This window comes from Haplochromis burtoni, unplaced genomic scaffold (genome assembly GCF_018398535.1).
Source record: "Haplochromis burtoni strain Fernald_Lab_line unplaced genomic scaffold, NCSU_Asbu1 Contig_413, whole genome shotgun sequence".
NCBI lineage: Eukaryota > Metazoa > Chordata > Actinopteri > Cichliformes > Cichlidae > Haplochromis > Haplochromis burtoni.
This window is the reverse complement of record NW_024582774.1, coordinates 246,237-259,959: the sequence shown is the minus strand read 5'-3', so window position 1 is coordinate 259,959 and position 13,723 is coordinate 246,237. Positions and strand designations below refer to the sequence as shown.

At 41.9% G+C, this 13,723-nt stretch overlaps 1 protein-coding gene and 2 long non-coding RNA genes across 3 annotated transcripts in view; 2 read left to right on the top strand and 1 right to left on the bottom strand.

Annotated features, from left to right (window-relative positions):
• LOC102298184 (serine protease inhibitor Kazal-type 1) overlaps positions 1 to 11,104 on the top strand; it is a 24,278-nt gene extending 13,174 nt beyond the window's left edge. Inside the window, exons 3-4 of the mRNA XM_005944927.2 lie at positions 10,766 to 10,875; positions 10,969 to 11,104. Of these exons, the coding sequence (XP_005944989.1) occupies positions 10,766 to 10,875; positions 10,969 to 11,020 (162 nt within the window). The 3' untranslated portion in view covers positions 11,021 to 11,104. The remainder of the gene's footprint in view (positions 1 to 10,765; positions 10,876 to 10,968) is intronic.
• Positions 4,905 to 7,500, bottom strand: LOC121812040. Its single transcript, XR_006052831.1, has 6 exons — positions 7,230 to 7,500; positions 6,179 to 6,416; positions 5,970 to 6,081; positions 5,568 to 5,655; positions 5,284 to 5,456; positions 4,905 to 5,120 (listed from the first exon to the last, which is right to left on the bottom strand). It is a non-coding gene; the product is annotated as an uncharacterized LOC121812040 (long non-coding RNA).
• LOC121812041 lies at positions 5,455 to 6,949 on the top strand. The gene is made up of 2 exons (XR_006052832.1): positions 5,455 to 5,882; positions 6,421 to 6,949. It is a non-coding gene; the product is annotated as an uncharacterized LOC121812041 (long non-coding RNA).
• Positions 11,105 to 13,723: the final 2,619 nt, after the last annotated feature.

The window sequence follows — 13,723 nt, the reverse complement described above, 5'->3', positions numbered from 1 at the left end:
GAAATATGGACAAATTTATTAAACCCCCCAAAATATGACTATCCAGAGTTGGGACCAGGAAGCAGAGTTGCAGTCTGACACGCCTCCCAGGTTCTCTCCTCCTGCTACCCCCAAACCCATCACCATAGAGACTAGAGGTGGGAATCACCATATATCCCACGATACGATATTATCACAATACTTAACTCACGATACGATATTATTGCGAAATTTAAAAATATTTTGCGATATTCAGATTCTGTCATAAAGGTAAACTTTATCAATATTCATTTTATCTAATATCAAAGTCTCCACTCAGTCTTTCTCTCATTTCAGTTTTATTGTTGACAAACTGAACGGTTTGTATTACAGTCTAGTCCAACTTAACTGAATGCAACCATCTGGTACAATTACAGCTATTCTGAACTATGCAATATGAAAACTATGCAGCCCCTTCAGCAACTGAAGAATTTGAAAGTAAATTAAAACAAAATATAATTTTACATTAAATAAAAAAGTTTTAAACTTAATTAAAATAAAACATGTCTTAAATTAAAATAAGTAAACTGTCATGTTTATTGCTGCCAAAAACAAGTTAAACACATTTGGACAGTGTCAGGATTCTTGCTCAGAAAAAGGATCAACGTGCTCTGAAGTCAGAGCACAAAAACCTTTTTTGTAACAAAATATTGATTTCTGCCGTCCCTGTATCGATACATTATTAGCAAACAAAATATCACGATGCTACACAGTATCGATTTTTTCCCCCACCCCTAATAGAGACTGTGTCAGCTCCCAAACCAGTGAACAACAACTGAGTAAACGAGTGATAATCTGGTTTATTAAACATTAACTAATGTTTAACAAACCAACTAACTAACCTTCTAACTAATTTAGGAGGTAATCATTTAGCCTAATAAACTATTCATTACTATTTATCACTGATTAAAAAAATCAGAACAACCCTCTTCAGCTCTGTAGCCAGGCTGACAAACAGTCAGAGCTCTGTTGAGCCAACCATCCCTTTAACGTTAACTAGTAATGACTTCATCAATTTTGTCACAATTAACATTTTTTGATCATACCCAAATGTATCCATTGGTGAAGCCAGATAACACAAACCAATTAGTTTAAACAGCAAGAATGTCTTACAGACATGGAAGAAGACCTCAAGACACAGGTGACCTCTAATTTTCTGTTTTGAAATTTAGGAAAAAATGAGGTTATTGTGGAGATTTGCAAGTATTTAGGTGTTCTTTTTGGTCATAAACTGTGTTTTGAACTTCATGCTGATATTACCACCCAAAAAGGTCAGCACAAACTGTACTGAGGTTATTGTACTCGGCCCTGAAAAGCTTAGAAATATGGTATCTAACCAGATTCTTCTCTGGATGGCATTACCTGGCCTCCAGTAACACTGTGAGGAACCTTGGAGTCATTTTTGACCAGGACATGTCCTTCAAATTCAAATTCAAATTTTATTTGTCACGTACACAGTCATACACAGTACGATATGTAGTGAAATGCTTGGACAACTGCTCGTGACCTAAAGAAAACAAAAAAGGAAAAGGCTATGAATAAGATAGGAAATAAATATGAAAAATTAAAAAGGGTAAATTTAACTAGGAAGGAATAAAATATAAATTAAGGTTAAAAATGAAATAACTGTACAACACAAATTAGAATGAAGGGTAAATTTAACTGGGAAAGAATAAGATAAAATATATAAATTAAAGTTGAAAATAAAATAACTGTACAACAAAATACACAATATAGAACTATATAAGAATGTATGAAGAAATCTAAATATAAATAAATATATACACAATAACAGCAGCTGTACAAGTATTAACCGGAAATGAAGAATATAGTGACCAGTGTTGTGCAAAAACAAAGTCCAGAAAGTCCAGTGTGTGTGTAAGAACCATATGTGTGGGTCAGTACTGTGTGGTGGTGTGATTGAGAGACCGTATCGCCTGCGGGAAGAAGCTCCTCCTCAGTCTCTCTGTGTTGGTCTTCAGGGAGCGGAATCGCTTTCCTGACCTCACAGAGAGAACAGTCTGTTGTTGGGATGGCTGAGGTCCTTCACCATCTTCCTGGCCTTGGTCCAGCACCGCCTGCTGTAGATTGAGTGCAGGTCAGGGAGCTCGGAGCGGATGGTGCGCTCAGCTGACCGCACAACCCTCTGTAGAGCTCGTCTGTCCTGCATGGTGCTGTTCCCGAACCAGGTTAAGATGTTTCCCGCCAGGATGCTCTCTATGGTGCACGAGTAAAAGTTCCTGAGCACCTTGGAGGGCAGTTGGAAGTCTCTCAAGCGTCTGAGGTGGTAGAGACGCTGTCGGGCCTTTTTCACCACGGTGTTGATGTGACAGGACCATGACAGGTCCTGCGTGATGTGAACTCCGAGGTATTTGAAGCTGTCCACTCTCTCCACTGGGCACTCGTTGATGACGGGGGTCTGGTAGTTCCTCTCCTGCTTAGTGCTGAAGTCCACTATCAGCTCCTTTGTCTTACTGACGTTTAGAAGGAGGTTGTTCCTCTGGCACCAGTTCTCCAGATTCCTAATCTCCTTCAGGTAGGCCGTCTCGTTGTTATCAGAGATCAGGCCCACCACGACGGTGTCGTCAGCAAACTTGATGATGGTGGTGGAGCTGGTAGTGGCCACACAGTCATATGTGTACAAAGAGTACAGCAGGGGGCTCAGAACACACCCCTGGGGGGCTCCAGTGCTGAGAGTGGTGGAGGCTGAGACATGTCCGCCCATCCTTACTGCCTGTGGTCTGCCAGTTAGGAAGTTGGAGATCCACTGACACATAGATGAGCTGAGTCCCAGATGCTCCAGCTTGGTGGTGAGTGTGGAGGGAATTATGGTGTTAAATGCAGAGCTGTAGTCTATGAAGAGCATTTTAACATAATTCCCCCTTCTAGTGTCCAAGTGAGTGAGTGATGTGTGGAGGAGATGAGAGATGGCATCGTCTGTGGAACGATTTGGACGGTAAGCGAACTGTAGTGGGTCCAGTGTGTCTGGTAGTGAAGAAATGATGAAGTCTCTGACCAGGCGTTCAAAGCACTTCATCACTACTGAGGTGAGGGCTACAGGGCGATAGTCATTGAGAGAAGCAGGGTGGGGTTTCTTCGGGACAGGAACAATGATGGACTCTTTGAAGCATGTGGGGATCACCGACTGAGATAAAGAGATGTTGAATATCTCAGTGAACACAGGAGCTAGCTGGTATGCGCAGTCTCTGAGGATACGACCTGGGATGCCGTCTGGTCCTGCTGCTTTCCTGGTGTTCACTCTCTTGAAGGCTCTCCTTACTTCATGCTCGGAGATGACGAGCACGTTTCCGGTGCTGGCAGTATCTTCCTGTCTGCAGCCGTTAGCGCCGCTACACTAGCATGTTGGAGCCTTAGCTGCAGCCTCGAAGCGAGCATAGAAAGTGTTCAGCTCGTCTGCCAGAGTCACGGCCGCGTTCGTCATACCGTGGGTGCTTTATAGTCCGTTATTGTCCTTAGTCCCCGCCACAGGCTCCTAGAGTCACTCTGTTGATTGTGACTCTAGTTTCCTCCCGTACCTGCTTCGCCTCTTTCCCGCCCTCCGCACGTTATATACGCGGCTTTTACGGGTCCATTCCCCCGTCGTAGTCCCGTGTTGTAGGCAGCGGTGCGGGATCTCAGAGCGTCCGGATGGTTTATCCACCCACGGTTCTGTTGGGAAACGTTGTGATAGTCTTTGTCTCCACGGTATCATCGCTAGTTTCCCGATGAATCCCACAACCGCTTCGTAAACACGTTGACATCATCATCGGAGCTTTTCTGAACATGCCCCAGTCTCGTCATCGAGTGGTCCGTAACGCGGCCACCATTGACCGTCCAGCGCGCGACCTTCCTCTGAACGGAACTTCCGTTCACCTTTGTTTATTTTGGCATGAGGAAGATGGCGGCGTATCAGATTTGCCAAACGGAGGCGGATTGTGCCTTGTACCGTCCTTGACCGTAGTGTAGCATGGTCAGTGTCCTTTACCTCTGTGGCGTGTGTGTTGATAAAAGTTCGGGCTGCTTGAGGTGCACTATCCGGTGTTCAGTCTGACGTCACTAGCCGTGTCTGGGCCTAAACTCCGCTGCAGGTCCATATATCAAACGATCACTATGGCATTACTGAGAGTTGAAAAACTGTCTAAAGTCTTTCATCTTTAATAAAATGATCAGCGTTCTGCTCTACCAGGTGTAACAATTGAGTTTAACATCCAGGCATCCATGAAAACGGAATTTATGACATTTAACGGAGTTAGAAGTTAGCAGGAGTTAGCTCGCTAGCTTCTATCTAAATACAATATAGCATGTCCTGACTGCGGGTTTTGGAAACAAATTAAAACGTACAGCTCTGTTCCAGATAGCAAGGAAACATTGAAACAATGTTGAGTCAATATCAGGCGTGTCATTGAATCAACGTTGAAGTGTGACGTTGACCTAACGTCACTCTTGCACCCTTTTTTAACGTTGAAACAACGTCAGGTTTTGATGTTGAATCAATGTTGAAACCTGACGTTGATTCAACGTTATATTTTCTAATACTGTTGACATTGAAACAATGTCAGATTCTGATATTGAAACACTGTTGAGCTATGGTGTTGATTTTCCACCTCTTTCGCACAGTTGCTTTTTATTAAAACAACAGTTAAATCATGACTGGAAATCTACCTTTCTTTATAGGTATTTTAACCAATACTAAACTACTGCATGTTTCCATCAATACTTAAACCACCTAAACACATAATTGTACTTATTCCTTAAATTGGACACCCTTTATAAAAAAAACAAATGTCTCACAATGTATCATGTCAATATTAATATCCTAAAATAAGAAAGCATTGCATGTGATGTAACAGAGAAAAAAAATAAACAAAAAAAGGTCAATAGGCATGTTTCGTTTGCTAAATACTTTATTAAAAGACAGTTTCCTATTTACGTTTATATGATTCACAGAAGTTTGTAATTTTTTGCATGATGTGCGTCCTGCACCACCCAAACGATCTGGGGCGTATCGGAGCCATTTCTGCACTGCTTGTGCAAAGACAAACTCGACATAGAGTTTGCCCCTAACTGCTGCGTCAGGCTCCAATCAAGGCAAAGCGTCTCACCTATAGACACATTTTAAGAGATGGAATTAGCGTGTCTCATGTCTTAAATGTGTATGCAAGTGCTTGTGTGTTTAATCAACAGGCCGTTGTTATGTATTTAAATCACATCTGACAGCTATTACACTTTATAGTTACAAAGTGTACATAACCTTTATATACTTACCATTGCCTTATTTGCCTCTTGTGATTGAAGAGCTGGCTCTGCATTGTTTAGCTCCTCAATGTTGTGCAAGGGCAAATCCAGAGGCAGTACCCCAGCATCTACCGATTCATTGCAGCCGGTATTGCGGATGGCTCTGACCTCCTCACGGAGTTCGTTAACAGCTCTCGTCAGGTCTGACAGAAAAAGATAATTTTTTTAAGTATTTAAGAATACAGACAACTTGTCAAAAGTTTCCTTGTGTCACACACAGATATGTACAAAGACACTAGACAGTATTTTATTACCTGGTATTTTCACTCGAGGGGCCTGGGGAAACCATTTTTTGTGGGCTGCTCATCCTCTGAGTCACTATATGTGTACAGGGGATTTGGTCTAAAGAAAAAAAGTTGAAAACGGTCATAAGTAATTACAAATGTGCTTTTGGAATATTTTTTCCTAAAGTTACAGTTTGATTTATAACAACACACACAGGAAACGGAGATGTGCAAGAAGGTACAGTATACAAGGAATTTTTGAAGTGCACAAGTGTACACGGCTTTGCATTTATAAAAAGTTTACAAGCTTCCACTTTTTGGACTATATTATGTGGTGATATTGCAGTATGCAAGCACCACAGATATGTATAAAAGACAAGATCATAAATTCTTAGCAATCAAAGATATGTTTGTGAAATAAAAAAGTTTTACTTGTGCTTTCTTTTATGACTGGTCTGAGTTTCAGCTTCGGACTGAAGGTCAGACGTATCACAGTGTTCACTTAGATATTTCTGAAGACTGCGTTCTGCTTCGTGAAATGTGTCTGGAAGTACAAACACAATGTATGGCCAGACATAAATTAGGACACGAAAAACTTGTTATTGTTACATTTATACAACACCAATCCAGATGATACCCACCATGGCTTATTAGAAGTCGGACTGGTGCATAGGTGAGCCATGTTGCACCAGGATGAACTCTCCTCTTTACTGCGTCGTGGATCCTGAATGTGTCTCACGGAGGATATGGAGGCCATGACAATTTCTCCCCATTTATCCATGATCTAGGGACTATTTCTGTACCACCAGTGCTAACTGCACAATGCACCAGTCTTTCATTTTTATCTTTTTTTTAATTTGGAGTCCTTTTTTGCCCTGTCTAGGATAAACAGGAAACAGATAATTACAATATATTTCATAGTCACTACAAAACTTGATCTATTGATTGAACTAAATAATAAATAATAGCTTAAAATGTATATAGGCAACAATTACAAGCAAACCCGTATATGTAAGCATTTAAACACTGAAGATAATAAAATTAACAGTATTTTGTCTAAGTCTGCCATTGTAGGAATTCATGGCACCGAGACAAAAACTTGGCGCACAGTGTGGCGTCAAAATAGGCGCACACCTTTGACGCTGCGTTTTCTCCGTCTTCCTCGTCCACACGTAAATGCTAAACGCAGTTTACGTGTGGACAAAAGGTGCAAACGCAAGTTAGGTGAGCGTGCAGCGTAAAGTTTGAATTGAGTGCGAATCGAAGCGGGTGCTCTCCAATCATTAAAAGTAACAAAGTCATTGAACACATTTATACAGTTACCTTTACGTTTATCAATCATATATCACAGATTTACAATTTTTTGTAGTACTATGCTAAAAAGCAACTACAGAGCGAAAGTCTGGGTCAAGCGCCGAGGCGACGGCAAGAACAAAGGAACCCTCGAAGCGTTAAAGCTAGCTTTGTAAGGGAATATAACGGAAAAGTATGAAACGAAAATGTTTTCTTTGTTGATAGACTTTGTTTGCAGTGCAATTTATTTGTTGCCGGATTGTAAGATGAAAGTAGACACAATTTCGGGCTCCCACATTTTATCCGAAACTTTACATTAACAAGTTGTTTTGTTTTTTTTACTGTTATTCAAATGCAACCGTGGAAATAACGAATAGAACAAAAGTCATTCATTCTTACCTTATACTAATCGTGGTGCAGGCCAGTGCAGTGCATGAACTGATGCCTTCTCCGGTCAATTCCGCTGAGAGTAAATCTAATGTCCCGCTCTACTGTACAAGACAATGGTTACCTGGAGGGATGTACCAATGTGATAGGGGTGCTGCGGAATAGTCCAAGTGGTAGCAGCTTTAATTTCCCGCTCAACCATAAATCGATGGTTTTTCAACGTGATTGTTGTCACCTTGTCAACTATAAATAGATCAACAATCAACGATGACAGAACAACAGTGAATCATGTTATTTCAATGTCAGTGTCAGGTTTCATCAGTATTTCAATGTTGTTTCAACATTGGTTTTGTGTTGACATTTCAATCCTGACGATTCTGATGGTTCAGATGGAAAATCAACATCTGTTCAATTCTCCTTGCTATCGGGTTACTTCTAACATAAATGAAGACAGAAAACTAAACAGCAGTGACGTTTGTAGGGTTACTGAAGTTGGGCTAGCTGGTATATAATGATGTGCTACGTGACCGCTAGCGACACAGCTATGTTAGCATAATATAAACAAGCTAACTTTTTTTCCACTCGATAAAAGTTAACGTGAGTGTTCTCGGTGGTCAGGAACAAATGTAATCGCATGGCAGGATGCTGTAAAAGGACCAAACTTCAGCCAGGAGAACAACTGAGATAATCCATCCACAATACGAGGTTAGTCATTCATATACTGCTGCATGGGCTGGGCTGTAGTTACATCCTAAGGTTTTAAAAACTGAGCTTAAATAAATGATTAGCGGTAATAAAAGCCGAGGGAGGTCAACAGTGATCACTGACTGTTTTAGGAGCTTTTTGAGATCAAATAGAAGAAAATACAAAACATTAAACATGTTAACAACACAAAAGCCATATTAAACGCAGACTACTTTAGGCCCGGAAGTAGGATTCGTCGCGTCATCACTGAACAACCGGATTAAAGTCCCCCGTCACAATAAGCGCAGCGTCCCGGTGTTGTGTCTGGTGCTGTGTGAGTGCCTCATGCAGCTCGCATAAGGCGGTGACCGTGTCCGCTTGTGGTGGAATATAAACGGCACTTACAATGACCGATGTAAATTCCCGAGGTAGATAAAAAGGACGACACATGATGGACAGTAGTTCCAGATTTGGTGTGCAGGAGCGTGTGAGAGGAACAACGTTCGCACTGTTGCACCAGTTGTTGTTCACCATTAAACACACGCCGCCTCCCCTTGACTTCCCCGAGTCCCGTGTCCTGTCCATGCGGTGAACCGAGAAGAACTCGGCCGGCTGGATGGCGTGGTCCGGCACCGCTGGGTTCAGCCATGTCTCGGTGAAGCAGAGGAGATTGCAGTCCCGAATGTCTCTCTGGAACTTTATCCTGGCCCTGAGGTCGTCAAGCTTGTTCTCCAGTGACTGGACGTTGGCGAGCAGGATGCTAGGCAGAGGTGTGCGGTGTGCACGAGCTCTCAGCCTGTTCCTGACGCCGGCTCGCTTCCCTCTAGGCCGCCGCCGCTTCCCTTTGTTCTCCCTCGAGATCTCACTCGGCCAGCTCGGATCCGGAGTTAAAAACTTCGAATTGTGAGTACATTGTATACCAATAGAAACAAGAGTGTCACTGTCATACCTAATGTACCCAATGGTGATGATTTTGCCGATTTAGAAACGCTGAAAACTAACTTAAAAAACAAAGACAAAGAAAAAGTGGTCGGAGCAGTCGTGACGGCAGCCGACCTCACCTTCAACGCACATATTAAACAAATATGTAAGACTGCTTCTTCCATTTGTGCAACATCTCTAAAATTAGAAATATCCTGTCTCAGAGTGACGCTGAAAAACTAGTTCATGCATTTATTACTTCCAGGCTGGACGACTGTAATTCATTATTATCAGGATGTCCTAAAAACTCCTGAAAAGCCTTCAGCTAATCCAAAATGCTGCAGCAAGAGTCCTGACAGGGACTAGAAAGAGAGAGCAGATTTCTCCTGTTTTGGCTTCCTGTTAAATCCAGAATTCAAAATCCTGCTCCTCACATACAAGGTCTTAAATAATCAGGCCCCATCTTATCTTAATGACCTTGTAGTACCATATCACCCTATTAGAGCACTTCGCTCTCGCTCTGCAGGCCTACTTGTTGTTCCTAGAGTATTTAAAAGTAGAATGGGAGGCAGAGCCTTCAGTTTTCAGGCCCCTCTTCTGTGGAACCAGCTTCCAGTTTGGATTCAGGAGACAGACACTATCTCTACTTTCAAGATTAGGCTTCAAACTTTCCTTTTTGCTAAAGCATATAGTTAGGGCTGGACCAGGTGACCCTGAATCCTCCCTTAGTTATGCTGCAATAGACGTTAAGACTGCAAGGAGGTTTTTGTGCTGCTCTGAGTGTTTGTCCTTCTCTCACCATGTGTTTATACACCGCTCTGAATATGTTCACCCTGAACTGAGCATGTGCATGAATAGAGAAAGCACCATGGCACTCTGATTAGCCCATATCACATATCAGCAGAGATGCACATAACGCGGAACGCGTTACTGTAATCTGATTACTTTTTTCAAGTAACGAGTAAAGTAAGGGATTACTATTGCAAAAACGGTAATTAGATTACCGTTACTTTCCCGTAGGAACGCTGCGTTACTGCGTTACTAAAACCGTGATTTTTTTGCGAGAATGTCTCACGACAGTGACGTAAGCGAGTGCGCGTTCGTGACAACAGCTGTGTGCAGATCAACAATGGATCACATATCGAGTGCAGAGAGAGTATGAGCGTGCAGCGTTTAAAGCGTGGAAGTACTGACCTTACTTTCCGACAGGGACCCCGCCGTATTAGTCAGAGGTCCCTTTACTACAGTTCGGAGTCGCGGACCTTCAGTAATAGTAATAAATCACAGCAATAGTACATTCACGTTGTTGTAAAAAGCATGATAATATATTAAGTAATCCAAAGTATTCAGAATACGTTACAGAATACATTTTGGGGCATGTAATCTGTAATCTGTAATGGAATACATTTTAAAAGTAACCTTCCCAACACTGCTGCTCGGTCTGCCAGTAGCTGGTGTTTTGTGCCTCTGGTATTCTTGCCAATATATGTGTGTGTGAATATATACATATATATATATTAGTGCTGTCAGCGTTAAAATAACATCAACACCATAACTGAATTAACACGGCAATTCTCCGTTAGCGAACCCCGTGCGTGGGGCTGCACTGCGCTAACTAACGCGTTAACGAGCTGACCATGCTAACGCGTTGAAATATATATACACACACACACCTGTGTTTGTGTGTGTGTACTATAGATACTGCTACTTGAAAACATTTGTTCTTTGCATGCAGAGAGCAATTCCTTGTTTGTGTACACAAACAAATAAAGATGATTCAGATTTTCCTGATTCAGTTAAGTTAAGAAATGAGCACCTGTTAATGGTGACCCCCGTGTGGGTCTGTTCAGAGGTCTACCAGGCACTGGAGGTTAAACCCAAGACTTGCTGAAGGGATTAAATTAAGAATCAGTAATCCTGTCACTGCCTGCTTTTGTATCCAGCCCAACTGTGGGAAGTACGAAGGAGGAATCTGCACCAAGGAGTATGCTCCAGTATGTGGGAGCGATGGAAAAACCTATGACACCGAGTGTCTTCTCTGCAAGAAGAACAGGCATGTAACACACACACACACACACACACGCACACACACACACACACACACACACACACACACTGAATCCATGTTTGTTTTTCTCTCCTACAGAGAAGAGAAGAATACTGTGAAGGTGGCGAAAAAGGGGCCATGCGCTTCCTAGATGGCTATGTTGCACTCATGGGTGTTAAATAGGGCCTATTGATTTCCTGTGTTTGTGTTCTCAATAAAGTTACCTTCTGCAGCATGTCTCTGGTCTAATCCTTTAACACAAAAACACCCTGACTACAGCACTGATCACAAACAGGTTTAATTTAAACAGTAATAACAGTAAGTGGCTCAAACCTGTCCCACAAAGCTGTACTTGGACTTTTCTCATAATACTATTTATTATAGGTACGCAAAATGTGGTGTAGTCAATGATTTGTTCATGAGAAACAGTAATTTCATCATCACACATTTCTGTGATATAATCACAACTTATGTGTAGACAATACAACAAACGGTGGAAAAGTGTATGTCCTGCCAAATGAGCAAGGTCTCTTATTTAGTCACAGCTAAGCAATATTTTACACGAGTGTTTCTGACATACCAAATATCAAACACTCCTATAGCATGCCAGAAGATAATGCATATATTATTGCAGGTCTACCTTACAATATAAAGCACCCTGAGGCGACTGCTGTTGTGATTTGGCGCCGTGTAAAAAAACTGAACTGCAGTCTGAAGTCTTGCAGCTGAATAGAATCTGGGCTGTAAGTTTAGCTCACTTGTTTTTGCTGAGTTTGGATGAAATGGTTTCTATGAGCATTTAGTGGCGATCCTGAGGTTGTTGTGGACACCACACATGCCAGTAGTGTTCAGCTACAGTTCACCCCCTTTGCCCCCGCTACTGGCAGCTTTGGGTCTCAAGAGGTTTTAATTTTTAAAAAAAAGTTTTAAAAACTCACTAAATGTACTATTTTCTATATAGGGTTCTTCCCTTTTCCTTCTGTGAGATGAGATGTCCACAGTGGAAATTCCCAGCAGAGACACCAGGGGACCGCTGCCCGGACTGCAAACCTGCAGATTGGTTTTGTATGTTCTGCCTTTTATTCTGATCATTTTTGCCGTGTTAGATTATGGAATCAAGAAGGCTTGGATGTCCACTCACCACAGCACACAGAAAGAAGTGCATCATAACTCGTGTTTTATGGTGTGGTCTGCTGGGGCAGCAGCATACTGGGAACAAGCTGAAGGCCTGTTGTGGGACGCCCTCTTGACCCAGTGGTGGTAGTGAGCAATAAGAGAATGTTGGCTGAACTGTCGTACCTGTTAGATAATACTCCCCCCTCCATGGCGGTCACTCTTAAAGCCCCGAGTACTTCCTTCAGTGGCAGACTGCTACATGTTCTGCTGGTGCGTGAGAGAGACTTCAGAGGTCTTCTAGCTGCAGTCAGACTACAGCAGTGAATGCACACACTGGGGTCTGTACATGTCACAGGATGTAATATTTGGTGACAGGGATGGGCAGTAACGCGTTACTTCAGTAATTAGTTACTGATTACTTTTTTCAAGTAACTTGACCAACACTGTTTGGTGATAACATCCAACCACTGCATGTTGCACAAGTTTACAACATCATCTTCTACACTCTATAAAATGTTTTGTTGGCTCAACTTAAAAAAATGTGCCCAAAGTTTCCACTCAGCTCAGTGTTGTTCAATAAATCCAGCAAGTAATTTTTAGGCTTGGCAAACTCGACTGGTTTAACAAACCAACATGTTTTACTTTGACCACCGAAAGCATAATTAAGCTGAACAACCTCATATTGATTTAGATTTTCTGGTAATATTAAGTTGACACATTACATTAGCTGAGTTGCTCTAACTTACTTTTTTACATATATCCCACTCACAAATATCCAAATAGTTTTAAGTTACTAAAGTAACTTCTGTAAAATCACACACAGACATTTCACTTTTCCAACTGATTAAACAGTTTATTACAAAACATTTTCCAAGTAATTCACAAATCAAATATTACAGCAGCCCTTTAATTATAAATGAGTGGGCAGAAACAGTACTTCAGTATGAACAAACAATAACAACACGAGCATGTTTATTACCTGTGTAAGGTGTGTTTAGAAGCTAAAACACACCCATTCACTCCGTCTTCACACTGTTCTGAGATGCTGTCCTCCAGCTTCGGACTGACTGAACTGGTGACTGCGATGTTTACCACGTCTTCTGGGAACTTCTTCACCATCCTGCCACGCAGGCCAAAAGGAGACGTCAGTATTTTACGTACCTGTCACAGTCCTGAGTCGGTGACCCAGTGTTTTGGGTTTCGTTCTGTTTTTTGATCTTAGACTTCATCATTGTTGTCACTATTAGTGTTTAGGTTTCTCTCCCGGTATTTTTTTTAGCTCTCTAGTTCTTTGTTCTGTCATTTCTAGTTCTTGGGTTTTGCTCCTGTGTCCCTTTTGTTCGGTGTCAAGTCTGTGTTTCTGTGTCTGTCATGTGCTTCCTGTTTTATTTTGATAGTCCCTGTGCAGTGTGTCTGGTTTTGCTTCCCCTTGTCTCATTAGCTCTGATTTCTCCCAGCTGTGTTTCCCTCCTGTCTCCCATTCCCTGTTTGTTCCAGTGTGTATTTAAGCCCTGTGTTTTCCGTGGTGCGTTGTACCCTCATTTTGCTGTGTGGTTTTCCCAGTTCGTGGTTCTTAGTTTCTTCAGTTTCAGTCTTGTCTCTGAGTGTTCTGCATTTGGGTCCTATACACAGCACATCATGACAGTGCCATTTAAAAATATATAATCACAAAACAAAGTGAGATTTACCTACTAACTGTTCTCTTCAGAGATCCTCTTCTTTCAGATACACCACCAGG